The sequence below is a fragment of the Stegodyphus dumicola genome, chromosome 2 (assembly GCF_044657685.1).
Source record: "Stegodyphus dumicola isolate Sdum_Otavi_A_Nest chromosome 2, ASM4465768v1".
NCBI lineage: Eukaryota > Metazoa > Arthropoda > Arachnida > Araneae > Eresidae > Stegodyphus > Stegodyphus dumicola.
Window position 1 is genome coordinate 116,772,618 of NC_140769.1, and position 18,726 is coordinate 116,791,343.

The window sequence follows — 18,726 nt, forward strand, 5'->3', positions numbered from 1 at the left end:
GCATTTGTGAACTCATCGACTTATTCACAAAGAAACTGCCCAGCTCTTCTTAATGACTCATTGTGACATCTCCTGAAGAGCTGTGGGATTCTAATTTCGCGGGAACAGGAAAAATTTTGAAAAACACCGATAGAGGAATCGCAGAAACAGAGCTAATTCGATTTTATTCCAGATGTATTCCAAACAAATAATCAACAGTATAATTAATTTTAAAATTAAAAATTATAATTTTATAAAAAAAATTGCCTGAAAATTAAAAACTAGTTTTTTTATATAAATTATAATAAACATTTCAAATTCAAATAGTTTTTAGTACGAATAAATGTGTGATTTACCACAATCAATTTATTTTCCTGAATTTTGAGGTAAGTAAATGCTTAAATGTATTTCTAAAGTGTTGTTTCATCCCTTCTAGGAGATATTCTGATGAGGAATCAAAAAAAGACAAACATCTTAAAAATGCTTATAAGGTAAACATAGTTAAGTTTTTTTATAGTTGATCTATAAAATAAGTTCAGATCTTTTAATATAGAGAGATATAGATGTGTGTGTAAGATAAAAGATATATAACTATAAATTATATTTTAAATTAGCAATAGCCCCATAATTCCTCTTATTAATTTGAGAACTTTCCCTCTGTATTCTAAAAATAGCAATAACATTTTGAAACTGCGTCATATCTGAAAACTAAATCTGCATTATGTCATATTAATCTTCTACATCCATATAGTTTTCAGTCAATCAGATTAACCCTTTGAGGACAAGCACGAAGCGCAACCATGCGACTGACCCCCCCCCTCCGGAAATCAGATGTCACCACTGGCCCGCGCATTTTCAGCAATTAAGTGTACTTTTATTAAAAAATTCATATAAAATCAGGATTTTAATATAATGGCCTCAATTTTTGACATTATGCACTTAATATACTAATTCTTAATATATATTAATATAAAGACTACATTAATAGAAATAAATAAAACATGCAAAATACTAAAATTATAACTATATGCATGAAAACAAATACTATACACATGAAAACACAATTGCAAATACGAAATGTAAAAGAAAAGCAGTAATTATTACCTATAGGTTATTAAATAATTCTGCTGTGTGTGGAATAATTCATCACGAGGATTGACACATAAGACAAGAACGGCTTTTTTTGCTAACATAACATTGAAGAAAGTGATTTGTTTCTCTAACCATTCCGAAATCTGTTTATCAATTTCATGCTACTCTGCAGGGGGGAGCGCAATGTACTGGAAGTTGATCTGTCAGCACTATCCTTATCTTAAGGGCAGATGTTTTTATTTTATTTGGCTTATAATTCCTTACTAAATGTAGTATTTCATCTCGATGTACTCCTATATGATTTAAATCAATTTCCTCGTCATTATAAATATCACGAGTACACATGAAATAGTTTTCTGGTTGCAATTTTGTAATTTCGACTATGCATAATGTATGCTTTACACATGCGCACGTTGAAAGAAATGTTTAATAAAGTAAACAAATAAATATTAAGCTTTTTGTTGTTGTTGTTGTAAATTTTGATACCCTTCAGATAATAATTGCTCTTTATTTCATAAATTATGGTTTCATATTTTTAATTGTATAATTTCTGCATGCTATCTTACCAGATTTAAATTGATGATCTATAATCGGGAATCGCCGAAGTCCCGACGAGTCCGGATTAAAAACTTTGTACTGTACTATAAACACACTGCAACCAGCTATGCCTGTTCTTTTCCCTTCCTGTCCTCTTACATTAATTTGATTCTTCAAGTGCTTTTCAAATAAAAAATAATAATTTATTTTGATTTTTTTATTTTGAATGAGAAGTTTTAAAAATTATTTCATCAGAAGTATTCTGCACTTCCTATGCTCGGTGTTCACATCAGCTTCAAAAATTTCTAGGAAAAGCTACTCTTGAAATCAAATTTATCAAAAATAATTATAATAATAATAATTGAGAGGGATCTGATATGAGTGGCACAAAACAGCAGATAAAATTGCTTCCTGGGAAAAGGTTTTTTTTTTATGTGGAAATTTGTTTTTGGCTAAAACTATGTATCTCGACTGATATGTTATATTTCAGATATTTTGTTATCAAACTTAATATGCATTTTAATGATATCAGGTGTACATGCCTGTATTTCATACATTATTTTTTTCATAGTTTGTTTTAAGAAAAAAAAAATCTAAATATTTTTTACGTCAAAATATTAGCTGAGGCCATCTAAATGGAAAATTAAAGTTTGTTTAAATAAGATTAATAAAAATTAATGGCTAGAGATAAAAATGGCTGAGTTGGAAAAAAGTGAGTGAATAAATCATGGGGACATGGAAACTTTTGTTGGTAATAATAAGCAAAATTTAAAAAAAAAAAAAAATTAAGCTAACACTATTTCAAATAGTAAAAAATAGTGAGAAAAATATGCATAAAAATATGGTATTCATTTTCTGTGATGTTAAAAAATAATTGTAATCCTTTTACAATTTCAGGACTTTATTTTAATGTTAAATTATAGCCTATTCTATTATAATATAGTTTCAGTTTTTTTTTTTTTTTTTTTTTTTTTTTTTTTTTTTTTTTTTTTTACTGCCTTTGTAAGTACTTTCTTCTTTTATTCTGTATGCAGTTTTAAGGGAAAAAATAATTTAAAATCTTAATTTTAATTTAAATGTTAAATGTTTATCAAGCTGTAAAATAGCTTTACTTGAATTAAATGCTAAATAAAATAGAGCATAAACTGATGTGTGTTACTTTTAAAATATCCATAATGTCAGGTTTGTTAAATAGTTTGATAAAGTAAGATAACTTTAAATGATTTGATAAAATTTCTTATGTTTTATTAGTGTTTAGATCTGGAAGATCCTGTTTTCATACATCCTAGCTCCATCCTTTTTGAAGAACTACCAGAATATGTAGTATATCAAGAAATTGTTCATACATCTAAATACTATATGAAAGGTGAGAGTTTTGTCTGTAATAATATAAAACATTTTCTTTTAATTTTCTTTTGCATGTAGACAAGTGTCTAAATGTGAGATATATCCATAGGAATATCAGTATGCCATTTTGAGTACCTTTTTTTTAACTGTTTATATGCTTGACATAGTTGACATAGTTTTCTTGTTGACAAAAAAGCAGCATATGGTCTGGCATTATAATGACACAATATGATATTCTTCCTAATGAAATTTGCCTGTTTCTTTCATTTGGCTGTTTTGTTTAAATCATTCATTGCTGAAAGTATCACTCCAAATTGAGTTTTTTTGTCAAGTTTCAAAGGCCCATCTTGTATTGGTCCTTGGGGGTTCCATCATATACTCAGCATTCTCTTATTTGGGTTCAAGCTGAGCCTGGGCTCACAGTATATTTGTTTCCTTATGGTGTATTCATAGGTAATCCACTTTTCATCACCGGTTATCATCCAGTCCAAAAAGCGTTCATTTTTGTTTCAGGGAAGCAGAGATGTGTATATGGTGACTCGATCATGCAAGTGTTTCTCACTTAATGAGGCAGCCATCGAGTATTTATACATCAGTCCTAATTTTCAAATATGGTCCAAAATATTTTGTTGAACTGAGTTAATCTTCTGTATCTCCAGTGTTGTCGAAAAAGGATATTGTTGTATCATGTCTTGACAATATTGTCACCGTTCAAACATGGCCACTCTCTAGGTGGCTTGTCACTAAGGTAAAAAAAACGCTTGTTTCAAATTTTTCGAATTACCTCTTGCACACTCTATCCGAACCTGCATCCTCACCGAAAACTTTCACTAAATTTTGACATGCTTCTGTAGCATTTCTTCTTTGTTGGAATGTGTGCAAAATACAATGTTGTAAATGAGTTTTATCAGTAGCCAAGTTTACACTGTCACATCTCACTTAATTATGATTCGAGACCCTTTTATTTCATATAATTTAGGAGAGCACATATATATAAATGCAAGATAAAGAGAGACATTCGTGTAGGTCTCAAATGAACATGTGCATGCATGTGGAAACTTGAAGTAGCATTATCGAACAAAAATTTCCAGTAGTCCTTAACCTCTTGGGGACCAGTGCCCGGAGAATGAAGCGTAGCCAGGGGACCATCCCTCCCCAAATGGAACATTGCCACCGGCCCATGCATTTTCAGCAGTTAAGCCTACTTTTTAGTTTTTCTTAGAAGTTCTCCTTAAAGGCATTTTTTTAAATAAATATTCTTATAAAGTATTTTGCCATTATTAATTACCTGATTACCTATATATTAAGCATATCTTAAAATAATTAAGTATTTGTTAGAGTTGTTTGATTGATAACATAAATTGAATGAGGCAAAGTTGTCTGCCCAGCGTGAAGAGAAAATTATGTGAGCATATGTTAAATGTCGTAAAGAAATTAAAAATTCTACTTTCAACCTCCATGAAAAATCTGATCATCAAAGCAGCCATGTGCTTATTTTTGGCTACCACCAGCAAATATTTTCTTTTTTAATTAGTTAATTTAAGCAATGTTGCATATTATAAATATAGCTTCTTTGCTTTCACGGTGCTTAAATTATTAAACGGTGCATATCGTGTTTCTTGAACAGTTGCATTTGCAATTTTCGAGTCCTTAATGTTGAATGCATTAGTATCAATAGGAAAAATAAGATTTTAACATTTTGAAGATACTGTAGCATTTCATCATGCATGCGAGAGGCGTCGCATCGGCCAATCTGCAAGATGTGCACATCACCTGTTAGGTTTACGTCAAATCTTCACTCTTGCCTCGCGCCCTCTTTTGGCGAGTGCCATTGGAGTAGAAAGACTGCTACGCAATGCTCCAGTACAAATCTCATTCTTATGTGTGGAATAAAATATATTTTTATATTAAAATCTGTTTCATGTTGTTTCATTCACATCCAGGAGTCAATATCACCTTAAATAGCAACCTCCTTCAATGGTAACCCTCTTCAGTACTGAGTATTTAAATATCAAAATTTATGTACCAAAATCCTGTGTTGCCAGAATTTTTTTAGCTAAAGTAGCAAAAGGATTGGACAGTATTATGTGATGTCAGAAATCAGAAGGCTTCTGACTTCATAAATTCAATCCCATGGGTACCATAATTTATAAGCTGTAATTCGCTGTTTCATTGTTTTATTAGACATATTAGTTTTGATAAAAACCATAAAACCAGATTATTTTCAGTTGTTAATTTCCATTTCTTTTAATTAACTCTTACTTTAGGATGTTTGTCAGTTAATTTGTTTATATCCATTGTAAGATGCTTTCTTCCATTTTTATTGTTAATATTGTTGTATGCATTCTTCTGAGTTAGAGGTTTATTTTTGTTATGCATTGTTTCTTGCTTTACTTTAATTCTTAATGCTTTCCACTTATTTAAAATTCTTATCTGATATAACTTTTTGATTTTTCATCAGATTTTGATTACTAATAAAGAACTCACTTCTTTTATTGTTAAATTTATTTGTGATGTTTTTTTTTTTTTTTAATCTGGTTTTGCTTATATTTTTATGCAATTTCAATTGTTTAGTTTTAGCATCATTATAACCAGCAAAATGATTTTGAAATATATGTGGTGAGGGCTATAAATCAGCATGTTATCACTAGAATTAGGATTAAAACTGACTTGAGCACAAAGTAGCAATAGCATCAGTATTAGTATTTAGAGTATTAAAATGCATAACTTTGCTTTATACTCTTTTTGAAATATTTTCCCTTTTAATATTCTTATTTTTGCAAATTGGGCTCATCTGTCAGTAATATAATGCAATCTATGATTAATGAGTTCAAAAAAAATTAATTGGCCTTTATACTAAAGTGAGGCAACAAGTGAGGTATTCATTATTGAAGTTACCTAAATCATTGTTTACATATCGGAGAAATTGTCTCTAATTTATATCTTTTTTATGTTCTACCTTATTTTTATGTATGTTCTATTCTTTTGATTTAATGTATGATTTTAATATGTCCCATTACAAATTTTAAACTTCTTTTAAGTTTATTACAAGTTTTTAATATTTTTAACACAGACCTCTTAAATATTAACAGTCCATAACTTTTAATTTGCAATAGTTTTAATTTTCCCTTTCTAGGAGGTAATAATAAATAGAAAAATTATATATCTATTCATGGAAGTTGTACAAGTCACCCAAACTGAAATTATTAGCACGAAAAACAGAAAAATTGCTAATGTATTATTACATATAATGTATTAACATATTTGTAAATAAATAAATAAAAGTATTCTTTAGAAGTACATAAAAAATTTTTGTGCAGAATTTTAATAGGGAAAAAAGTGTAAAGAATGATGTTTTGATACGTTGTCAGTACAATAATATAGTTATTTCATTGACGAGAAGACATTCATGTCTTAATTTTTGATATTTTGACTCTGTTTTGTTAAGCCTTTATAAATGAATTTCTGAAAATCTTCCTTTTTAAAATTAATCAAGTAATACTAAAAAAAATATACTTATAGAAAAAATATAGTGAGCACTCTATAAGACAATCAGTCATTTTAAAATATAAAAATTTGTTCATACAGTAAAGAAGTATTATGGTTCATTAAATCAGTTTTATGTGCTCTGTTTCACATTTACATAACTTGCAATAAGCTTTTGTCTTGCCTGTTTTGATCCTTATTAACTAGCTCTCAAACATCAGTGTTTTAAGCCAAGCATCTTGAAAGGTGTTGTTGAATTTTTTTTAGTTACTTATAATTCATGCTTTAGTTAATACAGCAACTGTAATCTGTTTTAAATTTTGGGATCTTACTCATCGATCACTAAAATATTAAACAAAGCAATGAATGAAACACATGAAAATTCCAAGGATTAATGTTGGAAACTGAGAGCTCATGTGCTCATTAAATACTAGGACTGCCAGTCGCCACCTTTTATAAATAAAAGTAATTGCCTAAATAAATTATTATTTTTTTATTATAAATTCATTTTAATAAATATGTTTTAGCATACACACATTTTGTTTAAAAAAATTTTTAAGTAGCAAAGCATTCCCTTGAGCTACTTATGTAGCTCTCTGTCACTTCCTTGAGCTACTTATGTAGCTCAAGGAAATGACAGAGTAGCAAAAAATAGACATAAATTTTAGTTACATATGTTTGTCAAAAGTACCAAATTAGAGAAAAATCACATAATCTGGCAACAATGCTTGAATCATGTATTTTTAAGCTTGAAAGATATAAAATTCTTTTTGCATGGAAAATTACAATAGTGATAAGCCGTTGTGAAATATTTGCTCTAAGGTATGCATTTCTGAATTTAATGTTTAAAATTAGGTATTGTAATGTACGTAAATATCTAAATTAAATATTTTCCTTGATCTCTGTTTATCGAGTTCTAAATTTGATGTCCTTGAAAATGAATTCTATATCAATAAAAGTCTACTTTTAAGGAGAAAAATATGGTTTCATTATACCTCTGTACAATGCAAAGTCTGAGATCCAGACGGACTAAGTTCAAATGCATATGTGGGTTACAACCTTCTCTTTATATAAGAATGGCAACGCCACCTCCAATGAGGAGCATGTGATTGCTTTGTAGATGTGAACGCCTCTCGTGGGGATGCCGGTTGGGAGAGGAAAGCAGAAGCAGCAATGTAATTCGGAAGCGAAAGACTGATTTTTTTTTTTTTTTTTTTTTTTTTTTTTTTTTTTTGTGGATACTCTGATTCCATCTAATATGATACTATTGATACTAATCTGTTTTCATGATGCCCTGGACTCGTCATTTCTTTTCATTTTTTGTTATCTTTGTGTTAATTATATTCCCGTGTTTTCATCATTAAAATACTAAATGCCATTACTGTTGTCATCAGTGAAACTGAGTAAAACAACATCCTATGTGTATTTGTTTGCTTTAAATATTTCTTTCAATGTAAGTTGTTTAATTTGCTTCATTTTTATCTAATCCATTCTCTTTAATTCTATAGATAGACATTGTTTAGTTATATGGTTTCGTTATTCAAGTCCTGTAATTGGCACGTTGAAAATTCCCACTAAATTGTCAAATTTCTTCATCTTCAACAGCCTGTCTGTCATTTTCTTCACACTTCATAGCAATATTTTCTGGATTTAGAACCATGTTGTAGATTTCACCTTCCATTAGATGACTGATGGTTGGGACATTGTCATCACAATGAAAATTTTCTGGTATATTATCTTCATTTATTACTTCTCCACATTTCTTCAACAATTCCATTAATTGGAAATTTTCACTTTTTGCATGCAGTATTTGAGCACCTTCAAATTCGCAGCAATCATTATATAGCTATGTACTATTAATGATGTATCGTGAGATTCATTGATAACTAAAGGCTTGTTTTGCTAAATTTTATCTTGCTTCTGTTGCATGCTGATAAAGTAATTAAGTCTGGGTTAAATTAGTTATTTTTCCTACACATGATTTAGGCCTTCCTGAGTCCCGATAAATTCCCACATATACTTAAGGCTTATCCAGGGCTGGCACTAGACATTTTCTGGCCTGATGCAGTCACTATGGGTCAAAAATTGCATTGCCAAGTGCTTCTCTAAATTCTAAAAGTTTTTCATCATCCCTTAATTTATTGCTTCGTGTTTCTCTTAATTATAAAATTTTTGCCGTTTAGTGCTGCTGCATCAGCTTTGGGACCGGTCCTGGGTTTATCTGAACGAAAAATCAGTTATTACCAATTCAAACAGTACTAAATATAATCTTCGGGCCTATGCTATCTACAAAATCTATTTTTTTGCATGTCAGAAGAAATTTCTGTTAAATTTCTCTTCATCAGCACACTAAGTACTTAGCAGCAGAATTAACTGAAGTCTGTAATCATTGCCAAGCATAATGTCAAGTTGAAAATTTACCATGGTGTGTAGTATTCAGTTAAGATTAAAAAGAAATGTTTAGACATTGCTGCAGAATCGTTTCCTAAGCTGCAGTGATTTTCCAGTCATGTGAATAGTGATAAAAGCAAAGTATAATAAATATTGACTAGGCAAGTTTGTTTCAGTGCTGAAATTAAGAATTGGGTTTCTCTACATATTTTGTTATGAATAAATATCAAATGTGCAGTCATAAAGTATTAAAAAAAGGGGGAGTTCTGATAATCTAGATAGCCAGATTTTCGATCTTTCTAAATATTGGATATCCGTATTTTGCACTTTGTACTGTACATCAAATGTGATAAAATAGAGCATAATTGTGAATATTCTAGCTACTGAAGTTTTAACTTTTAAAACTCAGGTATCTGAATTTATCAATTATAACTGAATGTCTTTTTATTTTTGCAATTGATTTTAGGTACAGTTGAAATTGAACCAGAATGGTTAGCAGCTTTTGCACCTACTCTCTGTGATTTTTCAGAACCATTAGAAGATCCACCGCCAAGTTATGATGCTGAAAAAGATAAAATCCTTTGCAATATGAAAGGAACTTTTGGTTTGTTTATGATTGCTGATTTTTATATCTGAAACCATTGAAACTTAAACATCAGAAATTGTATATTCTGAATGTTGCAATACCAGGTTTACATGTGCTCATTAAACTATGCTTTTTGTAGGTCGCTGGCAGTGGGAGCTTCCATGTATCAGAATGGAAATGCCTCGAGGTTCCCTAAAATACAGTTGGTTCTGCTATTTTCTTTTAAGGGGTGAAATATGTTCTTTTTTTAAAGCATACAAAATGCATCTTCTTTCACTTCCAGCTATGATGACAAAATCATGGGCTAAGTAAGAATTAATTTAAGTTAAAGTGTGATTTTCTGTATCCTTGTATCGTTTTTTATTATAAGTTTAAAATGTTAGTTTAAATTTAATCTTTAAACAAATCTGAACCACATGGAAGAAAAATTTCTAAAGATTTTTTAATAACTTATTAATATATTACAGTTTTTTAGAATTATTGTAAATGATACAAAGTAATCACTATGTAAATTATACAAAGATCCTTTATTAATCTCTTAATATGGTAATCTAAATTTGCTTATAGAATCAATTTTTTCATATACAGTCAAAAGTCGTTAATTCGAACACCCATAATCCAGATCTCAAAGCTACAAACTTTCTGCGCATGCATCGCGTTGACACATATGCGTGTGTGCATGCGCAAAATACGTTTACGAATTCACGTTTAATGTATAACGGACGGTATAAGCTAAGCTTAAATTATCTAATTCAATTAATGTTGCAGATTGCGTTGTTCCTTAATCTTTGAATTGGATTCGGCTTATTATTTTTTGCAGACTGTTAGAGCAATTTTATAAAAGTAAGCTTGAATTTTCAATTATGTCAAATAGAATTTCTGATGCTAAAGCTGCCAAAGGATCTACAAAGCGAAAGTATGTTTCGAAGTCCATTAAACAAAAAGTGGAATTGCTGCAAAAAATGGATAAAGGCATATCCTTTGTTTATCTAAACTTTAACGTTTGTTTATCTTTAACGCCGCGGCGTGCAATGAATTGGAAATTGATCTGTCAGCACTATCCTTATCTTCAGGGCAGATGTTTTTATTTTATTTGGCTTATAATTCCTTACTAAATGTAGTATTTCATCTCGATGTACTCCCTCTTTGATATGATTTAAATCAAACTCCTCGTCATTATAATTCACTTCCGATAGCGAAGAAAGTGACAGAGGTTATTGAAAACGAAAAAATTTTGATTGACAAATTGGTCGGTATTCTCGACACAGCAATTATAGGACTTGAACAGCGGAACTTTGTAAATGAACAAGAAATTATGTCTGTTTATAGAATTAAAGAGAATGTTTTATCACATAAAAAACAAAGCAACTTAAACAACTTACTTTGAAAGAAATGTTTAATAAAGTAAACAAATAAATATTAAGCGCTTTTTTTTTTTTTTTTTTTTTTTTTTTTTTTTTTTTTTTTTTTGTAAATTTTGATACGCTTTATATCATAATTGTTTTTTATTTCATAAATTACGGTTTCATATTTTTAATTTTATAATTTCTGCATGCCATCTTACCAGATTTAAACTGATGATCTATAATCTGGAAAAATCGATAATCCGGAATCGCCGAAGTCCCGACGAGTCCGGATTAACGACTTTTGACTGTATGTAGATATAATGTAAATGTACAGTAATATTTTCAACTTTCAGTTCATAATTTCTAAATTCAAGTACAGTAATAGCTGGAATATCCAGAAAGGTTACGAAACGCTGAATGCCAGTTATCTAAAAATTGAGAATTGCTGAGTTTGTAAAAAGTGCAGTTTATGGTAGGAGCCAAATGAGTGGAAGAAAAAATGTTTGGTCTAAAATCATAAAAGCACCTCATCTTATTTGTTTTTAACTTGAATGCCCAAAGCCTGCAATTAAAATCTAGTACAATTTCAAAAGCAGAAAAAAAAAAAAAAAAAAGCATTTCATGCATAAAGGCTGTTGTATTTTTGCAGGCCATGAAACATAAGAAAGAGTAAAGCATTTTTTCCGATTATAAAATTCTGTGGACCATGAGAGTTGGTCAAGATTCTGTCAGTCATACCAGCAGAAACTTAAAGAAAAATGTAGTTCTGTATTTATTTAGATAACCAGCAGATACAAGTTACAAATATAACATATTGTTCTTTGCAAAAATTAAACAACTTTATACTTAGCCAATGATCTTAGATTATGTTGTAATGCCATGCTTATTATTGGTGCTAAACATGCTGTTTTATTACAGTTTTTGTTTGGTGAAAATGGTTGATGTCAAATGTACTGGCAAAAATAGTTCTCACAAAAAAGGAGCTAGTGCCTGTTTTGAACTTTGGAATCTTTCATATATTCCCATACAATACTAACTCCCCACTTCTGTTTCTGCGAGGAGTATCCAGCTCCAAGGATAAATTCTTGGAAGAATACAATGGATACAGAGTACATTAGATGCAGTGAAATACAGTGAATAGGGTTTCATTAATGTAACTGATAATGTATTGTTATTCAATATTTTTGTCAGTATTTTTTTCATTCATTTAATCATTGATTGAATTCTCTTATCAAGGTTTAAAATATTTACATTTACTTTGTTTTTATATAACTGTTCTCTTTTTTTTTTTTTTTTTTTTTTAGATACACCTTTCTGTGTTATTCTAAGGTACAGGATGTCCAGCAAAGGAGTCTCTTATTTTATTCCTTATACCAGGTTTACATGTGCTCATTAAACTATGCTTTTTGTAGGTCGCTGGCAGTGGGAGCTTCCATGTATCAGAATGGAAATGCCTCGAGGTTCCCTAAAATACAGTTGGTTCTGCTATTTTCTTTTAAGGGGTGAAATATGTTCTTTTTTTAAAGCATACAAAATGCATCTTCTTTCACTTCCAGCTATGATGACAAAATTAAAAATCTAGAAGAGGAAGGCATTGAAATTATGTATTCCATTGAAAAACCTGTGTTTCTTGTACTAAAATACCAAATGTTAGATCACAGTCCTATGGCAGCAAGGTGTAGTTTTTCAAACACAAGTGAAGGTTCCTGGCAGAACCAATGTGAAAACCTTTCACAGGTTCTCTACTAAATATCCAGTGGATGGGAAGCATGGCCGGTAATCTGGTTGCAGGCAAACTGCAGGTACTCCTGAAAAATGTTGCAGCTATTTCTGGAATTATTCAACAAAATCCAAGGAAATCTGTCTGAAGAATTGCAGTAGAGACTAGTTTAAAGCATTCCAGCAAACAAAAAATACCGAGAAACAGCTTAGACATGTTTCCATTGAAAATCCAAGTCACTACATACCAGCATGCAGCTTTCGTAACAAATGTACCATTTGTTGTATTCCTGTATCAATCACTGTTTTCGAGATTTTTAATTTTGAAATCTAGTACTCCTTTGCTGGATACCCTGTAAGTTATTGATTAGTCAAGAGTATGTATGGTATATTAGTCCTTATTCAGTGTCCATTTTTTTATGTGATTACGGCAAAGCCTCATGGGTTATCTGCCTAAGGGGAGGTATGTCTTTGTAGAGAACTTTCTAAGAGAAACTGGCTCATATATACTTTACACATGGGGAAAATCACAAAAATGCCCAGTCAGCCTGCTCGTGGGATTTGAACTTTGGACTGAACTACCAGTGATCAGCATTTTTACCGCTCAGCCGCTGGTGTGCCTATTCTGTGTCCATAACAAAGAGTAGTAAAAATCTGAGAGGGAGAGAGAAGACTACTTAATAATAATTCTTGATGAATGATGCAGTGATAAGACACAAAGTTTGGAAAACACTCGTCTTTCTTCACAAAGCGGCAAAGCCGTTGGTTCTTCTTGTTATGGCAGGTGCTCCTGTGGTAACCACCGGTAGCTTTTTAAACGGTAAGCCAATTTCTGCCGCAAATGTCTTAAAAACGTTGTAAATGTCCTCTCCTCGCGTTCTCATCTTCAAAGGCAGAATTTTTAATAATTTTTCTTTAACAGAAAAGTTGTTAAATACCATTCTTATCATAACAGCTAATGGCGACATGTCGGAAATATTCATAGACTCATCAAATTGGAGAGAAATCCATTCACATGTTTCCAAGTCTCTCTTCAGTTGAGATTGCATGTCATCAGCAAGGTTCCCACACAAAACTCCACTGGACGAAAGTGCATGCACCAAAAGCCCACTTTGATAATTTCCCATGCTACAAATACCCACAGTGATGAAAGCTCACATTGATTAAACCCCACACTGATAAAAGCCCACATACATATAAGCCCACGATGATAAATGCACACATAATCAAAAGGGACTTATGGTTTTTATTACTATAAAATGTATTTATAATTTTAATTATAATAAATGGAGTATTCAGATCTGAATTTTAATGTCTCCAAATATATGTCTGTTTGTATATTTTATCACTACTTTATTTGTTTAATTTATTAGGTTGAAAGCAAACTTCCTGCTCTTTGATTAAGTGATTAGCTATATAACGTTTTGATGATAAATCTGAAATTGCATTTTATTACTTATTTAACTTTAGTATGTGTATGTGAAAATGAAAAATATCATTGTGAAGTTTCTCGCATGCTATTTTAAGGTAATATGGCTGAGATTAAATATAATTATGTTTCATTATTAAAACTATTAACTTTTTAATTAAAAAACACTTGAATTTTATTTTCTTCCTTTTTAGTTTTTCCTTTAGTTCCTTTTTAGTTTGGTAATATTAAAACAGTTAAGCATAATGAAAACTTTGCTAAGAGATATTTTATTCTTTACTTTAGACTGAGCTTATCAAAGTTTAAGCACATTTCTCATTGAAAGCTTTTTTAATGTAACAATTATAATTTGGCAATTTTCTAGAAATATTTTCTTTCAGATTTCTGAATAAATTAAAATTGTCAGCTGAACACCCTGTCAGAAAATGAATTCCAAGTGTAATCTCTTAATCTTTCAACTGCAGCAATTTGGAATAGTGTTTTTAATTTTCATTTTATTCATTTATTTAATTTTTTTTTGGGGGGGGGAAGATGGAAAAGTTCTTAGAAGTCAACATATCTACAAATTTAAGTACAATCATCTAAATCTATAGTAATAAATATGTAGCATTTTATTAGAGATTGTGAAGATTACAAAGAACTATGCATATAATAACATCTAATAAAATTTTGTAACTACATGAATATATAGAGTCATCAGATTCAAAGTCCATCATTTTTAGATGCTAAGTATACATATTATATACATTCCTCATTCATTATTATGTATAGTAATAGAAAATTAGTATTAATGTTTTAAATTGCAATTTTTTTAATAATTTGTCTTGCATTTGCTGTATATTTGTTCAAGACGTATAGATATCAACATGAAAAATACACAGAAAGCAGCTAATCTTATATAACAGCTGATTGTGAAAGAGAAATTACAGTGATCTTAGTTGCAGTTATAGTGCTTTTAAATCTTCCTATTGTAAATAGCCATTTTTAATTGATATTATATTAAATTAGTTCCAATATCCATTAGAAAATAATTATAGTGAATTATTTTGAATTTATGAATTATTTGAATTAATGTTTCTAAGAGGTTGCCTTTTTAAAGAGACCTGTATTTTTGTGAGCATGCATTGCCAGTGAATATCACAAATATAAGACCATCATATCTGCAACCAAAATCCTTTAAAATCGTGAACGGTTGCGTTTATAGAGGACTCGCTATATTTTTAATAAAACATGTACATTTAAGTTATACGCTTGCTGCATTTTAATTTTCTGTCAAAGCAGAGGAACAGTGGTTCTATTTCTTTAGAAATATGTGAAATTAAAAAAATGGACTCTATATGACAAAAATGGAATTGGATTCAAAAACACACCTCTTGAACATGCCTGAAATTCATTATTCTGCTCGGAATAAATTTATCTAAAGGAAATGTTTAATAAATATTAGAACTCAACGGCCAAGTCAGGTCAATGTAGTAAGGGTCATTTCATCTGAATATATATCTTTTGTTAATCATAAAGTGACTTTTTGAACAGCGAATGAAATGTGAAAGACAGAATAAGTGAGAACGGCAGCGGACAAAACGACACTATTTTGAACTCGGCATGAAAAGAGAAAGGACGAAATGGCACTAAGGCAAGGGAAGGCGTGCCTTCGTGGAGAATGTTTTAAAGAAAACTCGCTCGTAAACATGTTACGCAAGGGGAAAACCACCAAAGTGCCCATGCAGTCAGCCTTTCCACCAGGATTTGAACGCTAAACCGAGCTACCAGTGTTCGGCGTTTTTACCGCTTGGACGCTGGTGAGCCTTGTGCCTACATGAAAAGCTTAAGAATTGGATGAATGATGCTTTCTTAATGTACAGCTTTTATTTTATTTTTTATTAATTTTTATTCATCTAATTATTTATTTTTTCCGATATTTGAAATTTTTCTGAGATTTATTTTCAAAGGAATAGTGTCTTGAAAGTTTTCCGAATCGAAAATAAATGATTAAGTCTTAGATGAGATACGTTCTACCAATAAAAAAAAATAAAAAAAATAAAAAATAAAAAAAAAAAGTTCACGTTTAGAATGTAATATATGTAAGTTGTTACGCATACTGCTTATCTCAACAAATACTCAAAATTTTTTTCTTTGTTTAAATCAATAGAAATTTTTTTTATGAAACTAACTCCAATAAAACGTAGAATTTTATTTAATTTTTATGTTTAAATGTTACCTTCAAGAATGGAGCTAACAAAAAAGTTATAAGGTCTAATCATTCACAGGAGTATGCAAATTGTCAATGACCTTCTGTAAGATCGCTGGTGACTTCTCACTAGTCAACAGAGTTCGCCGAGGGGTAAAGTCGCAGAACACTAATAGTTCAGTCTGAGTTTTCAGTCCCGCGGACGGGCTGGCTGCATGGGCATTTTCGTGGTTTTCCCCATGTGTGAGTTGTATATAAGCCAGTTTCTCTTAGAAAGTCTTCCACGAAAGCATCTCTCCCCTCAGGCAGATAGCCCTTGAGGCTTTGCCGTACTCACATACACCAACCAAACCAAACTCACTAATTAACATGATGTTCAGTAACAATAAGAATAAGGATAAAGGTTGAAAACTTTTATTCAAGAGAACTGTTTACAAGAGTACACCTCGTGCTTAAAATATAGATCACTGCTTGTGGTGTTATATTGCATAGAAATGAAAGGGCCACTTAATATTTACCCAAAGTAAGTTAGCTCTACATACTGACTAGAAATCTAACAACCTTTCGGCGTCCTCGAGTCATGATGAAATTGTGACTCCAGTCAACATTGCAAGTTCTGCCACCGCCGGGCATTAAATTAGATCAAGTAAAACGCATTATGTTACATGACATACATAAGTGATACATAGCTGTATAGGTGCATGTTTTGTGGCATTATTTGTTGTAATGGGTACAGGCATAATGTTTCGGGACATTACATACTCCAGTACATAAAGGTGTGATGTAGATCAGTGTTTCTCAACCGACAGTCTGCAAGAAATATTTGCCGGTCCATGAAATATCCAGCTATCTCTCCAAAAATTGTGCTAATGGATCGAATTATTAAACTTAGTCCGTGAGAATATACCGAAATATTTTACCAGTCCTTGGAGTAAATCCAATTGAGAAATACTGATGTAGATGATGTTCTTTTAGGGCATGTTTGCAAACATGATTTGTTTACATCAGTGTTTATTATCAAAATTAAGTTAGCTCTATAAAATTGTTTACAAAGCTTACTTCATTCTGCATATCTATGCTTACTGCTTTCATTTAAATATTGTTGTATAGATGTGCTGATACTTTACCTATTCAGTATTGACGAATGAGTTGCTAAAGTATCAGCACAACCATACAACAATACTTAAATTGTTGTATTGATATTTTAGCAACTCATTTGACAAAATATTGAGTTGCTAAAGTATCATCAGAACTAATAAACTTAACATTTCTAGGTAATCTAAAGCGAAAATATGTTTCGAAATCCAAAATCTGTTTATCAATTTCACGCTGCTCGGCGGGGGGAACGCCGCGGCGCGCAATGAATTGGAAGTTGATCTGTCAGCACTATCCTTATCTTCAGGGCAGATGTTTTTATTTTATTTGGCTTATAATTCCTTACTAAATGTAGCATTTCACCTCGATGTACTCCGTCTTTGATATGATTTAAAACAAGTTCCTCATCATTATAATTCGCTTCCGATAGTGAAGAAAGTGACCCAGAGGTTATTGAAAACGAAAAAATTTCGATTGACAAATTAGTCGGTATTCTCAACACAGCAATTATAGGACTTGAACAGCAGAACTTTTTAACTGAACAAGAAATTATCTCTGCTTATAGAATTAAAGAGAAAGTATCACATAAAGAATGAAGCAACTTAAACAACCTACATTGAAAGAAATGTTTAATAAAGTAAACAAATAAAATATTAAGCTTTTTTTTGTAAATTTTGATACCCTTTAGATCATAATTGTTCTTTATTTCATAAATTACGGTTTCATATTTTTAATTTTGTAATTTCTGCATGCCATCCTACCAGATTTAAACTGATGATCTATAATCTGGAATCGCCGAAGTCCCGACGAGTCCGGATTAACGACTTTTGACTGTGTATCAGTGTGGGCTTTTATCAGTGTGTGCTTATATCTATGTGGGCTTTTATGAATGTGAGCTTTTATCTGTGTGGGCTTTTATCAATGTGTGCTTTCGTCAATGTGGGTATAAGTCGTGTGGGCAATTATCTCAGTGGAGTCTTTTTTGTGGGCTTTTGTCACGTGCGCTTTCGTCCAGTGGGCTTTTGTCTGTTCACCCATCAGCAATTGCTTCTATTCTCCTTAACACAGTGCTGTCTGATAATTGAAGGTCCTGAATCGCATTGATGATTTCACCCTTGTTAGAGAATCCGTTAAAGAGGCTCTCGGCACCTGCAAGAAATGCTTCCTTCAGCAACTCATCTTGAAATGGTTTTTCTTGTTTGCCAGGAAGTGAGCAAATTTAAACGAAGCCGTTGTTGCATTTTTGAACTTTGAAACTGGCCTAACAAATACTGATTTGCAGCTCTGAAAGCTTCAATTTTCAAATCACATATTTTTTCTTCCTAATTTCCAAAGTCTGCGGATAGTTCATAGCAAATGTTCCATGATTCGTCTGAAAGTAACGTTCCACATTATATTTCTTGGTCAACGTTACAGAAGCACCATACAGCAAACACACGCACTTCCCTTTCACATCAACAAAGCAATAAATTTATTCCCAGCTGGAATTGTAATTGTATTTTTTCTGCCTTTTTCCTGGGCCCACTCGTCG

At 31.2% G+C, this 18,726-nt stretch overlaps 1 protein-coding gene across 1 annotated transcript in view; it reads left to right on the forward strand.

The window, feature by feature from the left end:
• The window catches only part of kz (putative ATP-dependent RNA helicase kurz), a 186,950-nt gene that overhangs the window by 132,108 nt on the left and 36,116 nt on the right, over positions 1-18,726 (forward strand). Inside the window, 4 exon segments of the mRNA XM_085811070.1 lie at positions 416-470; positions 2,860-2,974; positions 9,299-9,436; positions 9,558-9,726. Coding sequence (XP_085667196.1) covers positions 416-470; positions 2,860-2,974; positions 9,299-9,436; positions 9,558-9,726 — 477 coding nt within the window.